General features: G+C 35.3%; 3 protein-coding genes across 3 annotated transcripts; 2 read left to right on the top strand and 1 right to left on the bottom strand.

Annotated features, from left to right (window-relative positions):
• Positions 1-191: 191 nt before the first annotated feature.
• Gp210 (nucleoporin 210) lies at positions 192-13,928 on the top strand. The gene is made up of 28 exons (XM_013324608.1): positions 192-449; positions 521-671; positions 1,024-1,144; positions 1,471-1,558; positions 1,771-2,001; positions 2,184-2,655; positions 2,762-2,847; positions 3,070-3,255; positions 3,594-3,725; positions 4,153-4,238; positions 4,482-4,645; positions 4,798-4,926; positions 5,224-5,366; positions 5,666-5,873; positions 5,957-6,076; positions 6,187-6,387; positions 6,644-6,886; positions 7,157-7,303; positions 7,606-7,716; positions 7,951-8,140; positions 8,472-8,572; positions 8,650-8,934; positions 9,250-9,428; positions 9,599-9,738; positions 9,901-10,082; positions 10,411-10,603; positions 10,918-11,385; positions 11,505-13,928. Exons 1-28 carry the CDS (start codon positions 286-288, stop codon positions 11,726-11,728), a joined length of 5,145 nt encoding a protein of 1,714 aa, XP_013180062.1. The 5' UTR covers positions 192-285; the 3' UTR covers positions 11,729-13,928.
• A 322-nt stretch (positions 13,929-14,250) lies between these two features.
• On the bottom strand, positions 14,251-15,301 carry OSCP1 (Organic solute carrier partner 1). Its single transcript, XM_013324716.1, has 2 exons — positions 15,168-15,301; positions 14,251-15,080 (listed from the first exon to the last, which is right to left on the bottom strand). The coding sequence occupies exons 1-2, from the start codon at positions 15,277-15,279 to the stop codon at positions 14,281-14,283; spliced, it is 912 nt and encodes a 303-aa protein (XP_013180170.1). The 5' UTR covers positions 15,280-15,301; the 3' UTR covers positions 14,251-14,280.
• Positions 15,296-18,076, top strand: Smyd4-4 (SET and MYND domain containing, class 4, member 4). The gene is made up of 2 exons (XM_013324715.1): positions 15,296-16,731; positions 17,097-18,076. The coding sequence occupies exons 1-2, from the start codon at positions 15,320-15,322 to the stop codon at positions 17,491-17,493; spliced, it is 1,809 nt and encodes a 602-aa protein (XP_013180169.1). The 5' UTR covers positions 15,296-15,319; the 3' UTR covers positions 17,494-18,076.
• The last annotated feature ends 932 nt before the right edge of the window (positions 18,077-19,008 follow it).

The raw sequence follows: 19,008 nt of genomic DNA, 5'->3' as shown, positions 1-19,008 counted from the left end.
GTTAGATTTAATTACCTTTATTATTTATCATTTTAATGATCTTCAAGTTAAAATTCAATGATGGAAATAATTTTGAGACGTTATAGATTTCACATTAAGTCTTTTTTTACGACCAACTTGCGACCGACGAAGAAACTTCTAGGATTTATAGTCTATTCGTAAATGCTTGGTAAAAAAAAACAAACGTCAAACTATTTGAAATTCGCGAGTTCAATTTATAGGTTAGAGGTATTAAAAATATGATATTTTAAACCGATATCCTTGCTGTTTGATATGTGAATAGACATGGAATTACTTCATAAGGTTGTGGTTCTAGCATTAGTGATATTTGCAAATGCTATAATAAGTGACTGTGCCAAAATAAATAGTCCGAGGGTACTGCTACCATGGTTTGAAAATTTGTATGTAAATTTCACTTTTGAAATCATTGAAGGGGGCTGTTACAAGTGGTAAGTTTGCTGTACATTTGTTATCAACTACATAATTTAGTTTATAGCTGATAATGTATACTTTTGTGCAGGAGTTTATCCCGCGATGACATCATCGATCTTGAACCCCTTTACGATGATACTTGGGGTCACTGTTCCCGGGCAGCTCGGGTTTCAGTTTCTAAGACGTGTGTATCACCAGGTTCAGTTATTATCCTAGCTGAGGAAGTGAATACCGGTGAGGTAAGGAAAGTTGTTTAATTTTGGCGGGAATTTGCGTTTCGTATGAAAAAAATTATTGTCATTAAATTTAACAATCAAAATTTTTATAAATGCTAATTTATAAGATTTTGTCCCTACTAAAATGTATAATAATTATTTTAACATTTCTCTAAAGTTAATATGTACATTTACTTGATTTCTTGAGGACAATGACTTGGTAAATTTTTATGCAAATAAAATAGTACAAGTCATTAATACCTACTGTAACATTTGAAACTAAATAAGTAAAATATTACGAAGAAAATTCTATCACTTGCCAGTCATAATTTTACTGTTTATAAATTGAAGACAAGGAGTTTATATTATTTTCCAGATATTGCGAGGTGATGTTGACATTGACAAAATTAGTTCATTGAATATAACAAGTACAACATGGAAGCTGTTTTTGGAGGAGGCTCCAGAGGCTTTTGAAGTTGTTGCTTTTGATGATCAAGGTAAATTTACTATTTTTAGTAATATTACTATTTATAGTATAACTATTAATTAGTGAAACAACACATTGAACTACAGTAAATATAATTAACAGTGCCAAGATTGTCTTACTAATATTATAAATGCGAGTCTTTAGAAGGATAGATGGAAGTCTATTTGAAGATATCTCCAGAACGGCTGAACGGATCATGCTGAAATTTAGCATAGATGTAGTACATAGCCTGGAAGAACATATAGGCTTCTTATTAATTTTTTTATTAATTTCGCATGGACGAAGTCACAAAATAGTCACAAAACACACATAATTTGTGGTACAATTTTCTTTTAGGTAATACATTCTCTTCGTTGGAAGGTGTAACATTTAGTTGGACTGTAGAGAATCTTGGAAATAATTATGGTGAAGAACCTGTAGTGACGTAAGTAATATTTTATTAATATTAGAAAATTAATCTATCTCTTCAAATAAGAATTTGTGTGCCATCGTCAATCTTTAAAGCACTAGAAAATTACAGAATTTAAAGGAAAATTATTAGTGTAAATATTAATTTTTGTATGTCTATACATAATTAATAGTAATAATGTTCTGTCAATGATACATATGTTGTATGTTAATATTTTCTTTCCACAGATTAGTTCGTTGGCGTGACACTGACTATGAAGCACCTCCTGGTATTGCGGATCTGGAAGCAAAAGGTCTCAGGTCACATGCGGTACTTTTGTATGGCCAAGCTATGGGAGAATGTCGGGTAACAGTGTGCCTTGGAGACATCTGTACAGGATTTAACTTGAAAGTTGTTGCCAGTGTTGTGTTGAACCCAGTTATATCTGTTATTGCACCTCAAGACACATTACGATACAAGTAAGTGTAAAGTAAATTGGTATAATACAAAACTCTTCGGTAATATGAGGAATGTTATGTTATATGTCTTTGGAAACACATGATATTTACGAACAGATACAAAGTCAATGCAGTTTGTTAATATAGTTTTTTACATAACAGTACAAAGTTCTTTTCTGATTTACCAATAATTTTTTTTTCAGGGTACTTAGAATGAGGGCAGGTCGACTTACAGTGCAAAATATAGGAGATACTTTATACAGTCTAAGTGTGCCAGATAATGTTGTAGCTAAACTGGAAGATGCTATCAGCTTAGTTAGAGGCACAAAGATCGGTACAACAAGTGTGATCTTAATGTCTGGAATGACAGAAGTTGCTAGAGCTACGTTGACAGTTTCAGAACCTCATAGTATACGTGTCACATTAAGACCGGCTAATTTGGTTGTCTATGGTGACATATTTACAGTGCATTGTGTGATATTTGATAGTGAAGGTCGCCCTTTAACAGCTGGTGATGAGATATTGATACGTTTGTCTGTGGAAGGAGAGGCTAACATTGATTTGATTAAGTCTACTGATAATGGAACAATAACAGATGCAATGGCTCGGAATGCTGGACAGTTTACAATTACTGCAAAGCTTTATTCTATTGCTGGAAGGACAATAATGACTAAGGTATGTTGTTTTTGCAGTATTAAAAAATGATTAGATTACTTTCTTGATAATGATCTTCTAATAAATAAAAATATTGTTTATTTTTTCTTATTTTTTTTTGCTTTAGGTTGAAGGTCAAGTTTCCGGAACAGCTATAGAACCATTGGAAATTGTACCACCTGAACTGTTTGTTGCCTGGACTGAGAATATTCAGTAAGTATTGCTATCTCTCTTTTCTCAATCGGAATGAGTGGGATGAGAATATGTTTTTGTACAACTGTTCTCACATTGGTAGTTTATATTATATGGTAGGGTTCCGTACCTCGAGAGAAAAAAAAACGGAACCCTTATAGGTTCACTTTGTTGTCTGTCTGTCTGTCAAGACCCTTTATCTCAAGATCGCGTGAAGGTTACAAGCTGGATTTTTTTTTGCAGGGATATACAGTTAAATTATCGCGGCGGAGGTGTTGAGGAAGTGGTGTGGACAGAGAGTGAGACATCACTACAGAATCAAAATTCTTTATCAGTGTCACCAACGGGAGTTGTTAGTGTACTCGGATTTGGTTATTTGGATGTAAAAGTGTATTTGAAGAAATATCCTCATATTAAAGCTATTGGAAGGTAAGTTCTTTTCTAATGTGTTTAATTGTTATGCAACAGTTTATTAATGAAGTCATCATCACCATCAGAATACATACATCCCCAATGAGGAGCTCGGAGCCTACCCTAAGTTAGGGATGGGTGATTAAGTAGAATCAAGTATTATTAAAAGTCAATTCCTTCTTTTTACATATGTATTTGTATAATTTATGTAATTTATACATAAACTTTTGAATTTGGAGCAGTCCGTTTTTTTCTTTTTATATTATTTAGCAGTTACTATATACTATATAGGTTATTTATGTTATTAATCATATTTTTGTAATATGTACTAATGCTGTATATGTTTTTATGTGCAGAGTGTGGTCTGCAGCGCCGGAGCTGCTGCAGGTGTCGAGCTCAGGTCAGGCGCGCGTGTCTCGTCCTCATCATCTGCACATCGCCCTCACAGCAACACATCCTAATACTGGAGAATTGTATAATTTTCATGTGTAAGTAAATTCTTTTAGATTTAGTATTTTTTGTTCTGTACATAAAAAAGTATTTGTCTATATGTTTTTTTAAATATATGTTATATACAAATTTAAAAATTTAATGCACTTAGAATTTTCATGACAATGTACTAAAAACAATATTATAGATAACTAGCTGCCGTCCGAGACTTCGTCCGCGTGGAATTAAAAAAATCATAAATAGTTGCCTAATGTCTTAGTCAATACAACTATATCAAATTGTAAACAAAATCTTACTATAATACTATAAATGTGAATGTTTGGATGTATGGATGTTTTCTGCAATGTATCTCCAAAATGGCTGCATTCTAGAAGAACATACATATAGATCACTAATTATTTTTTTTTAATTCCACGCAGACGAAGCCGCGGGCGATAGCTATTATATAATATTTAATGTATGCAGGTGTAATTGTGCGACGTTTGCAACGACATTACTGGAGGGCCCCGAGCCGCATAATGTGACAGCCGCTACGTGGGAACAGCCAGTCGGTAAGATGTTCTGTTTTTTTTTATAATCTATGTTTCTGCCATTATTTTAATGGATTAATGGATGGATGGATGTCAGAAAGTATCTACGGAACGGCTCAACGGATCTCGCTAAAATTTGGCATAGTTGTAGAACATAGTCTGGAAGAACACATAGGCTACTTATTATATTAAACTTTTATTGAAATTCTGAGAAGGTGAAGTGGCGGGCAAATTCTAGTTTTATATCAATTGATTGGTATGTAGATGGGGCGTGCTGCGTGATGCAGAGCGTGTGGGCGGGGCGCGGCGTGTCGCTGGTGCGTGTGTCACGCGGTCGCGTCGGGGATAGCGCGCGTGTAGCAGTGCGCGCCGCACCGCGTCTGCGCTGGCCACAACACGCTGCTGCCTTACTCTCTGCTACTGCACCGGTAACTTATTGTGGAGGTAGAGGGCGCTAGCTACGTAAACACGGAGCTAGCGCCCTCTAGTCTGACCTTGAACGACATTTTTTTATTTTTTTATGAAGAACGTGGCAATATAAGCTTAAGCCAATGTAAGTTTTAATTATGTTGTGTTATAGGTATTAGCTGAAGGTGAATCTCTAGTTCCGTCATCAAGTGACCCCCGTGTAGCAGAACTGGTTTACAGAGATGGCCCCTCACCTCATAAGTATCCGGAATTAGAGGTCTTTACGTTTAGATGTCGTAGGGTAAGTTTAAATTAAAATATTTTGTTCCATAGGTTTTAGTTATAGAAGTTTTGATGGTTCCTAAAGGATAGGTATCTTGATAACACTAAAATTAAAAAAAAAATATTTTGATTAAGGTTACTTTCCCATGAAATATTATTATTTAAAATTAAAATATTAAGTCTAGGTGAATGGGAGATAAAATAAAATTCTAGATTTTTTACATTAAAATAAATATACATACAGTAGGATTTATTTTATTTGAAAATTACTTTACCGGTTTTAAAAGCTCTTCCTAACAAATGTGTAATATTGCAGAAAGGTGATACTCATCTGGAGATATCATCGCACTCGGACACGGAGCGAGAGTCAGTTGAGCTGGAGGTGGCTTGTGCGCCGCACGTCTCGCGTCTGCGCCTCGAGCCCCCGCCCAGCCCCGGTAACTGTACGGGGGGACCAAAGTATGCATACCTATTTAATTCTTTTTAATACAGTTAAATAGTACGGTCAAACAAGTTTTTAGGACATATCAGGGATGGAAAAACAAGAAAGAAATAATAAGCAACAGTTTTGGACGTTATAACCGATATGTCCTCTTGATCGATGTCAAAATAAACGGTTTCGACTATATCACCTTACCGATAAGAGTAGTTAAATGTACAAAATAACAACTGCAGCACTTAGATTATGTGGGCTTCCTCAGTGACAAATTAGCGGATGTTTAATATTAATATTAACCATAGACATTTTAATTTTTTAGACTATGGCTACGTCCAGGACAAGAAGTGACAGTGAAAGTGACATTAATGGATGCGATCGGAAGGGAGTTGTTAGATGAGAGCGGTCCGAGGGTGTCATGGGAATTGCAACCTAAGCGTGCGGGAATAGAGTTCACAGCAGCTGATAGACTGTTTGTTGAAACTGATCCTGAGTATGCACCAGTGCCAGTGCCTTTAAAGTACTATCAGGTAAGAAAATGACAGAATTATTTTATTCATTTACCTTCAAAAATGTGTGCTTTTATTTTAAAAAAAATGCATTTTTTCTGCAGTTGGTGGTAGCGGAAGAACAAGCTATAGGATGGACTGGTTCTATCAAAGCCAGTATTCCTGAAGCAACCGCCTCTATACAAGCTAGGGTTGTGGCACCTTTGAAATGTGATCCTGTTAAGGTCGGTATCATTTCTCATATCTTAATTTTTGAGTATTGCGTGATATTCTTAACATCGTATAATACCTAAAACCTATTTGGTTAAAAATAATGTAATTTATTTATTTTTAGACAAATATCGCGTGGGAAGGTGAATCAGTATCAAATATAGGTACTGTGAGTGGAGGTAGTGGGAAATACGCGGTGCAGGCGCCGAAGGGCGTGGTCGCCAACGTTGAGGGCGGGGCTTTAACAGCCTCCGTCCCCGCGCCCGGCACTTACGATATTCTGGTCACTGATCTCTGCGTGTTGGGGGAGAAACAACTCATTGAGGTATTTATACGGACTACATTGATAGAAATATGATTACTTTTTTTATTTTGAAAAAAAATTTCCAGTGGGTAACCAAGGCTGTATTTCTTTTTTGTTTATCCTTGGCAAAAGCCTAGGCTGGTTGCTTGTTTATATATTGCTGGTGCTCGGATATTTAACTGTTTATTGCCATAACAATTTATTAGCAGTAGTAGTAGTAACTTTATATATATTTTGATAACCTTATATTGAAAACGTGACTATAATATGTACACAGGTGAACATCGAGGAGGTGATAAGCGTGGAGGTGGTGACAGCGCGCGCGGTGTGTGTGGGCGGGTGCGTGCCGGTGAACGCAATGGCGAGGGGCGTGTCGCAGCGATATGTGGGCAGTTCCCGGCCCGCCGAGTGGCGTGTCGCCGGCGCTGTGAGGGTTAAAGATGGCAAGCTGTGCGGCCTGCAGGAAGGCACAGGACGAGTGCGCGCCTCAATCGCTGGTGTATGGAGCCCTGAATTGGAGGTATGTTGTTACATTTTTATGTATTACAAATAGTGCAAATAATCAAATTAGTAGGGGAAGTTTTAGATTAGGTTAAGTAGCGAAAACTGATTATAATGATATCGATGGATCCTGCAATATTTAGTCGTAATAAAGTGCACTAATCGGTGATCAACTGTTGTGGTCTACTAAGAAGTTAGCTAAAAACATTTTGGTTAATAATAATAAAACATACACTAAGGGTACCAATTAAAACATAGTGAGTGTTGCAGTAAATGTATTGTTGTGCAGGTGGTGGTGTTCCCTGCGCTGCGCGTGGTGCCGGGCGCGGCGCGGGTGCCGCCGGGCGCGCGGCTGCAGCTGCGCCATGCGGGCGGCCCGCCCCCGCACCTCGCCGACCTGCATTACCGCCTCGCCGCACACACTGACAGGCTTGATGTCAGTTTCATCTTAATACTAGCGTTCACGACTTCTTAACCGCAGAATTAAGAAAAAAAAAACAAAAAAATACCCTATAAAATGAACAGAGGGCATTCGCTAACTAAATCGCGTGTGCGGCATACGTTTTTTATTTGCCATATAGCATAGACACTCCAATTTTATTTATATGTATAGATAACCAACTTCTGAAGAGAAAGGGGAACCATTATTTAACTTTCCATAATTCAGTTTTTTATTTCCACTCGGACGCAGTCGTGGGCGACAGCTAGTACATAATACATTCGATTTCAACTTTTCAGGTTTCTCCAAGTGGACTAGTACACGGTCTCGCGATGGGCACGGCACGTGTTAAGCTGGTCGCTACAGACATAGCTAATGTCGAAATGGCCAGTGCAGAGGCTGAAATTGAGGTAAATGTTCTTTTATATTTTTACTATATAATATACAGTTGAACATGGAAAGCGAGAGTTTAAGGAACCGCGATATTTTTCATGCATAAGTAAGGCCTTCATAAATAGGTTTCTCGCTTATGGAGGTCGTCCGGCGATCTAATTAGACTGTATTTAGTACATTCGTATATTTGTATAAGTTTAGATAAACATGAGACAATTATTTTTGTATTAAGATAAAATGTCGTTGTTCAGGTGGTGCCGATCTCCGGTCTGCGCGTGGTGGCGGCGACGCAGAGCCTGTTGGTGGGTGCGCCGGGGCCGGTGTGGCTGCAGGCGGCGGGCCTGGCCCCGGCCGCGCTCGCAGCCGTGCAGCCGCCGCCGCGCGTCACATGGACACTGCGTGACCCCACCACGGCCAGATTATATACTGGACATGTTGATGGTATGCAATAACTGTTTCCACTTCACCTGTGACTTCTATGGTAGCAATAGCAATTATAAGTCAAATACCGCAGGATTTTAGTAGTTTGGGAAAATACAAGCAACATACTGTAAACTAAGTTTAGGTGCTGTTTTACACAATGTTACGAAATCTGGCACATCTGTTCATACACATTCATGTTCCTAGCAAATCTGTTTTTGTGACTTTCTCTTTTTAAAAGTTAGTAAAGAAGGTTAACAATTGTCTGTATGTTTTTTTGTTTGTTATTATCCTCCTTCTCCCTCTCTTTCTCTTGGTTCTCTGATTTTGATCATTATGTTTTTAATTTCAGATCTTTTAGAGAGATCAATAGCTGAAGGCTTGGCTGTGCGAGTCGTTCCATTGAAACCAGGTGTTATAACTATAGATGTCAGAGTACGGAACATGGGACAGGTAAAATAACGTAACATAATTATTTATAAAATAACCATTTTATCACAATTATATTCAATAAATATTCATTATTTTAGGTGGCAGAAACTCGATCATGGGACAGTACGATAGAGATACTCGGAATATCTGATATACGTATATCAATGGATAGTACAAACGCTGATTTATCAACGGGTAAACGTTTGGCTCTAGCTGTGGGCGCTTCTGTACGTCTGAGGTCAATGCCTAGATGTGTTTGGACCTCGTACGGGGAGGGTGTGTTTGAACTAGGACCTAATGGAGATGTCAAAGGTTTAAGGCCTGGACACGGAGTGATCGCAGCTCAACATAAAGATGATAGGAATAATATTTATAGAGAAACGGTGAGTTTATATTTAGTTTATTCGAAAGATGTTTTACGCTGGAATAGGCCGACAAGGAAATTCAACCCGGTGGGAAAATGAAACTTAATTATGACGGGTCACAAGCGACCTCCTTTTTATGTCAAAAAGTGAGAAAAGAATTTTCTAATAGAACTAATTTCGATAGCAGTGCCTCTCACTGGCCCCGATACTGATTTGAACGATTTTACATTCTGTTGTGACTTTGTAGTCGAAACGAATATAACAGATTTTAAAATATGACGTTTCATTCAATTCTTAATCCAATATTACAAAAATTACTAATTTTAATTGCAGATAATTCACGTGGAGGTGGCAATACCACATTACTGCACCGCAGAGCCATCTGGTGACGTGGACGATGAAGCTCTCCGTGTAGTACTGAGGAACTCTGTAGGACGGGAACTTATCGCGCACGAGGCTAATGTCTCCGTCACTGCGCCCCTGCCCGCACATGTCAGACGAACCACCACTGGGTAAGAATTAAACTTGTTCACATTAATCCAGTCCAGCGATCGAATCCAGCGTCTGCAACTGGAAATATAAAAAGTTTTGTTTAATTTTTGTCTGATTTTTTACTGTTCCTGTTGTAATATAGGGGTAAATAAAAAAGTAGTGCGGTCTTTGTAGTTATTATTTGTTTCAGTGGTCTAGGAAGCGAGATTGTTTTCACTGGTCTGGACACGTACGGCACATTCGCAAGCTTCCAGGCGACTGCCGGCGGACACACTGTCACCGATGAAGTGCTTGTCATAGGATCTGAGGCACACGGGAACAGAATCATTGGTGATTTTACTTTTGTATACTTAAAAAATAATTTACAGTCAAACCGGGATAGGCGAAAACCAAAATGGACGATATTTCTTTCTCTAACGCTCTAACTTGCATTGCAAGAGTTTATATAAACACAAAGGGAACTATAGGTCTGAATATCTATTTTTATGTTAGTAAGTGGCAGTTGGGCGGTGTGCCTGGAGGGCGTGGGATGGCGTGCACCGGCAGGCGTCACGCTGCACGCGGGTGCGGGTGTCACGCTCGCCGTGCTAATGACTGACACGGCGGCTAAACACGCGCTGCGCCTAGATCGCCCGCCCGCCGCTGTCACGCTGCACCAAGTGCCTTTAAACAAGGTATGCTCTCTTCTTTATCAACATTTTAATGTGTATGTTAAAATTTATTAAACGGATTTATATGTGATCAATTTAATTAATGATTGTATGAAGTGACTTTTCTTTAAAACTCAAAGCAGTACAATATTCATTACAGAACTTAGGTGGACCCTCAGTGTAGATTTAGTATGAGGAATCTGCACTATGTGGTTGTTTAATAACTTAGTAAATATTAGAATATTATAAAGAATATACATTTGCCACTGTTAAATTTCATTCACATGCATTATAAAAATTTAATATTAAATAATTGAAAAAGAAATAAATTTAATTATCGTTTTTATCCCAGATGGAGTTTTTACACGGAGAGTGGCCGTATTCAATGGTGCCGTTGTCATTGGAAGCTAGTGGTCTTACATCAGGACCATTGTTGTGCTCAGAGGAACAGAAGTATGCATTGCAAGGGATTGAAGTAGAGTTACCTTATATTTGCCGCACTAAAGCACCGCATACAGCACAACCTGTTCTTGATATAGCTAATGGTAAGCTTGGAATATTTTTATAGAATACTAGCAGTTGCCTGCGATAACGTCCGCGTGGAATAAAAAAAAATTAATAAATATAGCCTATATCAAACGGGGATAGTGTAGCTTCCTAACACTGCAAGAATTTTCTAGATCGGTTAAGGAGTATCGGAGCCAGAATTTAAAAACAATCCAAAAACACAATTAAACTTATGTCTTTATATTATTAGTATACAAAAGTAATTATTACTGATGTACTGTTAATATTGAAACAAATAAAAAGGTTACATGTCCTCAAAGACTTAAATTATTATAAGTTTAATTTTTTACAGGTCAATTAGGCTGTTCTATAATACCAGCATCGTCTATAACTGAATCAACAGAAATCGAATTATGCGCCGAATGGGACTCGCACAGAACTTGTACAAGAGTACTGCTTCTGCCTCCAATAGATGTTCCACAAACTAAAGTCTCGTTAGCAAATCCACCAGCTACGTTCACCATAACTGGGCATCCTCGTGCCCTAAAGCTGGTCAAAATGACCATTTCACCTGGTCTTAAAATAGAAATGAGTTCCAAAGACAGTGAGATCACGGTAACTGTGACAAGTGAGAAGGTGACGTGTGGTATTGGACACGTGCACGTCATTTCGAAGTTAACTGCTCAAGATATTACCGTAGAAGTGGAGAGGGAATGTGAAATCGCTTGTGGTACTCTACTTGGTGCGATCTTCTCTCTTCTGAAGCCGTATTTGCCGACTATTATGACTATCGTTGCTATGGCTGCTGCTTATCTTTATGGTGAGTGAAAAAAATCCTTTTTATACGTTCTAAATCCAACTTTCTACTAATAATATTTTTCTTATAATTCTTTATAAATTTTCTAAATATCATTATTAATATAATGTTTTTTTCTTCAGTGCAACAACGTATGCAGAGCAAAGGCAAGCTGCATATGCCAACACCGCCGATGCAGACAGTGCTGCCACCAGAGACGCCGGCGGCGCGCGCACGCACCTGGTCGCGTAGTCCGTACGCATCCAACGGGCACAGTGTACCCGCGCCTGTGTACGGGGACGCTAGTGTATTACCAGACAGTAGTTTCTCACCAAATTCATCACGGTTACACTCTAGATTATTGTAGCAGGGCATAGTATTTGATTTTTTAGTGTATATAGTGATTATCCTTAGACTAAGGCTCAAAATACACAAGGCAATGAAAATCTTTGAAAATCCTTGCGTCGCTAGTATCGCGTTGCATAGCGACCATATGTCAACTGATTCGCTCTGCCATTTTTAAAATCGTGACGACATTTTTGACGACGGTCTTGACAATCGAGTTGCGAGCGACTGGCTAAGCGACGACAGATGTGAAAGTCGTCGACGCGTGTGTGTACGAAGCGCTATGACAGCTTTCGAAAATTTAAATCGCTTTGTGTATAACGGGCTTAATTTGTGTTGATTACAGCCAAACGGACTAAGGTTGACGATTCATAGTCAAGTGGACTAACTGTTGGGTTAGTTATACCCGATTTGATTATTTCTGAGTTGGTGATTATGATCTATTGGACGTAAAGTATTAGGGTTGGCGATTTTTGACAGCTGGACATAGTTTATTAGGGTTGACGATTATGGCCAAGTGAAGTAATGTACTTATATCTTATATATTTGAAGAAAATATAAGTAAATACGTATGTATAGAGTCATGTTTCTAATTAAAAAAAAATCCACTATGGAAATCGACTAAATTGTGAATTACAATTATTAAGAAAAATCTAAGATAGGTAACTAAAATGTTAATTATAATGTTAGAGAAATATTAGCAATGTACTATTTTTGTATGTAGTTAATAAATAAATGTAAACGAAATCACCTACAATTAAGTTTAGTAAAAATGTCAAGCTACGAAAATATAAAAAAAAATCTAGATTTGAAGTTTTACGATTAACCCTGGGTTTCTGAGACCAAAATCCCCGTTTAAAACATATTGTTATATCTGTTTTGTCAAAGACAATGACGGGGATGACAATATGTTTTACACAGAGTTTTTGGTTTCGGAAACCAACAAGTAATTTGATAAGATTTTGTTGTAAAAATGTTGAACATAATTTAAACCTATGAAGTGATTTGACATTCTCTAGTCTTATACACTGACGAGCATATCTGACCCAAGGCATAAGTCAAACTAGATAATAAAAGGTCACTAGTGCCCTACTGCCAAAAAAGTGGCACAAGGTTGTTCTTTAACTGTCACGTCATATTTTTTCTTTTATATTATTTTCTATGCCTACATAACCTACATACTTTCTGACAAAAATAATCGTGGCAGCAGCACCTCTGATCAAGGCAGATATCTTTGTTTTATACAAAATGATAAAAAATTAAAAAAAAATCCGCTATTTCTATTTTCACATTGAAGTACTGTAATTTGTAATACTTAAATAATAGGACATTAAAATAGTATATGCGGGATCAAACTTCTTGTGTTATAAAAACTTTTGTATATTGTTTTGATCCAAGTAACTCCATATGCTAACGACTATATCAGCTGGAAATTACTGCTTGGAAATTACATCTTTTTTGTTCCAAATTAAAACTGCCGGTTGAAGTTACCGTCGACGAACTCTTTTTCTCTACTTAGTTCCAGTTTCCGATCCCTCCTATTAGCGCCGCAATGGCGAAAATCAAATAGGCACAATATACCACAGTTTATAGCCTCGCCAGTGGCGTTAGAGATAATGATTTTGTAAATAGAAATGCAAAACTTGATTAATGCAAATGACGAAATAGATGTAAAATAAATAAATAAGCCATCACATATAACTATTAAGGCTTTATTAGGATAGCTTCAATATAAAAAATACGACAAATTTTAGACCTAAAAAGGCTTTGTAAAAGGCCAATATCTCTGTCTACCCCAATAGAGTCAATGTGAGAGCTTATTTATTTTGTATATAATATAGAAAATAAGTTTCTTTGGTTAATCTGAGTTGTAATTTTATTCTTTAATGCTTAATTACTTTTTATGTGTGGTTGTTGTTTTTTTACATTAAGTTAGATTAAGTAGAAAACATCTCATTTAAACCAGGATTTTTTTTTATGTATCGGAATAATAATAATTTAAAACTTAAATATTATTTTGCTACTGTACAAACTCTGTTGTTTCATTCGACGCATTTTTCTTATTTATTATGCTTTGTAGTAAGGTAATATTACATACTTTTCGTAGGTTTGTTTTCATCATTTAATTAATTATAGAATGAGGTACGAGTAAGTGCTTCGACAGTGGAAACTCAATAATTAACAGTATAAAATTTATATGAAAATAGCTGAACATGGTTGTGTTTTAATTTGAAATTTTTGGTTAATTAAATTTTGATTTATATTGGCAGAGAAAATAAATTACTTATCCTGATAGTGAATTGGATGTATGATATTTTATTACAGTAAGTACATCATAACAAGAATTATCTGTATTATGTTTGTTTAATTTTTTAATAGTAATTATTGTAGAATAATTAATTACGTTTAAGTATTTGTTAACCAATGATTTTTGTAAAAAAATTGTGAATAAAGTATTTTTGTCTAATTTTTTTATTAATTTATTCAAAAAATTAAACATTTTTTTTGAGTTGTACGTGAATTATCTACAATTTAATGAGAAATAACTATACAAGTTTATTATTTGTTTTTTTTTTATATATCATTTAACATTTTCAAAAGATCTTCTTGAGGAGATTTAGGAATGTCAGCTACAAAAGATAGATCATTTCCTCTTCCTATAACATTTGTTTGGATTTTTTCAAAGTTATCTTTGCTTATGTTTAGAATTCTTTTAGAATATCCCTCCATTTCTAGTGGCAACTTAATTTCAATAGATTGTTTTCCAGAACTCTTCGCAGTTTCTATGTGTGCCAACAAACAGTTTATTTCATTACTATTAGATGTATGCTTGTCGTATTCTTCAAGAGAATTCTTTTTATTGTCATATTTATAAATATTTTCTCCTAAATTTTGAGTTATCTTCGGATTAATTATTGTTGAAGAATTGAAAGTCCCATCCTTATTTTGTAGACCTAATCTAAGTAAAACGGATATTTTTGTATGGTACTCTGAAAACCATAGTAGTATTGTATTATACAAGCATTTATAGGTGTCGTCTGACATTTTTTCCTGTAAAACTTGAATTTGTTTCAAAACATTATCAAAAATATTTTTCGAAAAATTGTCCGGCATAAGTGTGGCCACACCTTTCAAATGTCGGCGAGTTATGTCAAAAATGCTGTGATTATTTATTATTGATATTTGCCATTTTAATATCATTGTCATTAAATCCCACAGTTTATTCATGGAGTATTCATCAAGTTTCATAATTGATGCAGCTGATATATCTTGCAAAAGTTGTTTTATAACTGAATGGGCCGCCACCGGTTGGGGTAAAAATAGTTCCTGTTGAAGTTTAGGGTGAAGGAGCACCGTAACTAAATCGGTTAGCACTGGAAAATATTATTTAAATATGTTAATTGTTATTTCGATAGATTTAATCATTAACTTTACTCAATTGCAGATCAAAACAAACTAACCTCTTTCGGATTTATCCATGGGAATATTTTGACTTTTTAATCGTTGATCAATAACGTATATCATTTCACAACCTAAATTTATCACAATAAATGGTGTTGCGAAGTGCGACATTTCTATAAAATAACGGCACTCACCATATATCACCAAGACAATGATTATTGATCACTTATATGAAGATATTCTTCGAAAATTGACGGCACAGGGTAAAATAAAAGATATTTCCAATAAATTGTTATCTTTGCAAAGCAATGATGAACGAGTATTATATGTCTACGAATTAGTAAAGGATTTAGATTGTTTTCCAGCAGTTAATGAAGTGAAAAAATCAGAGAATGTGTCTACATATTACCGTAACCAAGGCAACAAATGTTTCCAGTCACATGAGAATTTGAAAGCATGGCAATTTTATAATTTGGCCCTGCTATATGCTCCTATCAACTCTAATAACTACTGCTATGCTTTATCAAATAGATCAATTATATTTTTGGCTTTAAAGAAGTTTGAGGAATGTTTGCTTGATATAGATAGAGTGCTTGCTCTGGAGTACCCTAAGGAACTAAAAGATAAATTATTAAAAAGAAAAGAAATATGTAAAGAAGCCTTACTTAAAAATACTTTTAAACATGTAGAGAAACCAGATTTAAGTGATTTTTTGGCTATGAAAAGTAAAAAAGATTCTAGATACTTGTGTGCAAGTTCAAAGTTAGAGGTGCTGTTTACTGAACAGTTTGGACGCCAGGTGATTGCAAAAGAAGATATAAATGTGGGTGAAGTACTTGTTGAAGAGGAACCTTACCTCACTGTGCAGCTAAAATCACAGTACATTTTAAGTTGCAGCTATTGTCTTTCAAGACAAATAAATTTGTATCCATGTGAAAGTTGTTGTTATGCTCTCTATTGTAGCATTGAGTGCAAGAATAAGGCTTTTAAAGAATATCACTCTGTTGAGTGTCAACTAATGGCTATATTGTATGATATGGACTTTACTAAATTGGAATTACTAGCTTTGAGAACTGTGATAAAGTCACGTAATGACCACAACAATTGGGTTGATCTATTTAATACAATCAGTGATGCAGAGGCAAATATGAACAATGAATTTCGTGGGCACATCCAAATAAATGGCAAATGGATATTTGATTCAAAACATTACGCTACAATACACACATTAGAAAGCAACATTGATAAACGATCTGTATCTGATATATTTCAGAAATCGGTTACGGGTGCTGTATTTTTAAAATTTTTGAAGGAAGATACTAATTTTCTTCAAGTAGAAGATAAAGAACTATATGAGACTGTAGTAAAGATTGTTTCTGGACTGTTATTGCTTCATTTAATGACAAGTCCCACTAATATGCACGGAATCACCTCTAATATGGAGGCAAATGGTGTTTATGTTAAAGAGGTGAATTTAGCAAGCGCTCCGTATGGATATCATAGCCTCTTGAATCATTCTTGTGCCCCAAATGTTGTAAGATATAACAAACTAGGTACTGGCAGTATGTCCTTAATGGCTTTACGTCCTATCAAAAAAGGAATGCAACTATTTGATAACTACGGGTAAGTATTTCTTATTACTAAGCTGACAGTATATGTATTTCCTAACGGCTGAAGATGCCAAATTGTAAATTCTGTAACATTTTAATCAGTCTATCAAAGATTTATTGTTCATTTTTCTTTTTTCAAAAAGTGTAGTAAACTTTTTAGTAGTTTTGCTAAAAAACGAGTGTATCACAATCTAAGGGCCGGCGACGCATCTGTGGTTCCTCTGCAATTGCACATCACCGTGGGTGTCATGAACACCATGGTCTTTCTGCTGCTGGGTTGCCCCTACTCTAATAAAATAAAATAGCATCATTTAACTGAAGTCTGCCCTCCCTACATTAAAAAAAATCTATTCTAATTATTTGAAACAACAATTCCAGAGCACACCATGCATTAGAGCAGAGGGATGCACGTCGGGCAAATCTGAAATTTCAATACAAATTTGACTGCATTTGCGAAGCCTGCATTAACAACTGGCCAGTTTACTTAAGTATGAGACCGTCCTTACATGTTCCTGCAAAATTGATAAGTATTAAAAACACATTAATAAATAAAAGTGTTATAGGAGATTTAGAAAGAGGTAATTTAGCTACTGCACAAAAAGTTTTTAAAACATTATGTAGTTTGTGTCAGAATTTTGAGCCTTACGCACCATGTGTTGAGTTGTTAGATTGCCAAGAAGCATTGAAACAGTGTTTAGCTATTTTCTCTGGTCTACTGCCGGAGGGTAATGAAATTCTAATACTATGGCCTACTATCCCTCCTGAATTGATTTAGATTTTTTGTAATTAAAAGTCTTCTAGTATCTTAACTTTCTATTTGTGTTACTGTAAGTTTCTGAGACTAAAATCCCTTTATAAAACACATCCCTGTCATTATCTTTGAATTTTTTAATAGGTATTTTTTGATTTTAGAAACCCACCATTATAAACTTATTATAAGTTGTAACACAATTACAGCACAAATTATGTTACAGAGTTTTTAAAATGATACTAGCTCATTAGTAAGAAATAATTTTAATATTCAATTTACATCGTTTTCTGTGTGAAGAGGCTTAAAAGTATTAACTTGCCATTTTTATAAAATACGTTACGGATTTTATGAAAATCTGAAGTTGTTAAGAAATCAATATGTTATAATATAAATCAGAATACATGTTCCTTCTCTGTCATATTTATAGCTTCCAAGTGTATGTTTGTCTCCCTCGTAACGGGCGCACAATATTTTCTTCAGAGTAATGACTGGTTTACATGATGTCATTACAGTATGGACTCACTGGCGCCAGTTAGTGTTTACATTATGCCAGTTATATGCTATTGGTGATTTTGGCCGCTATTATCTTACTTGAAGACTTCATGGCTTTTTTTAATGTTTAATTATTTTTTGTCTATAATAAAAGACAAAGAATTTCAAATTGATCTTTATTTGTTTTTTTATTATCTAGTTATATTTAACAATTTTTATAAATAATAAGATTTGTTCTTTTTTCTGGTTGATTAAATGTTAATATGATTTTGTAACCATGAGTTTGCGCAGCCAAAAAAAACTACAAAATGTCAAATTTTTTTCTCCACTAATAATAGTGACAGTTTTATTGTGAATGTTTAGAAAATGGAAGCCCATGGTTACTTTTTAATAATACACTTAAATCAGTGCCACTTTCAAATGTGCCCATATTTTAGTTTAATACTTTTACGTGCAAATATGATTTTATCTTTTACATATTATCGTTATTATCGAATCTATAAATGTTAAATAATTTTATAAAATGTTATTAAAATAACAAATAACAATTATTTATAAAAGAATAACAAAGTTAAATATATAATTTTTTATATAACAATATAGGCTATAACAATATATTTATGTATATTAAAAAACTCAAGTTAATATGATTATAAGAATAAATAAAAGAATTACATATCGATTTAATTTTATATATAAATGTGTTCAATTATAAACATTGTGATTCATAGACACATCAATTAAAAAAAACAGGTAATATATATGTTCTGTATTTAAGTATAAGAGCGTCGGTGACTCAGGAGTCAAGCACTTGACTTGCAATCTGCAGGCCCTCGGTTCGAATCTAGCTATGTAACAATATGTTTTTTCGATTTCCGATTTGTATGTAATATCTAACGTTCTTACGGTGAAGGAAAACATTGTGATGCAGCCTGCACATATCTGAGAAGAAAATCAAAGATATGTGTGATGTCAACCAACCTGCATTAGGCCAGCGTGGTTGACTATGGCCTAATCACCCTTTACTTAGGGTAGGCTCCGAGCCCC

This window comes from Papilio xuthus, unplaced genomic scaffold, assembly GCF_000836235.2.
Source record: "Papilio xuthus unplaced genomic scaffold, Pxut_1.1 DF824992.1, whole genome shotgun sequence".
Taxonomy (NCBI): domain Eukaryota; kingdom Metazoa; phylum Arthropoda; class Insecta; order Lepidoptera; family Papilionidae; genus Papilio; species Papilio xuthus.
The sequence above is the reverse complement of the archived record's forward strand: the minus strand, read 5'-3'. Positions and strand labels throughout refer to the sequence as shown.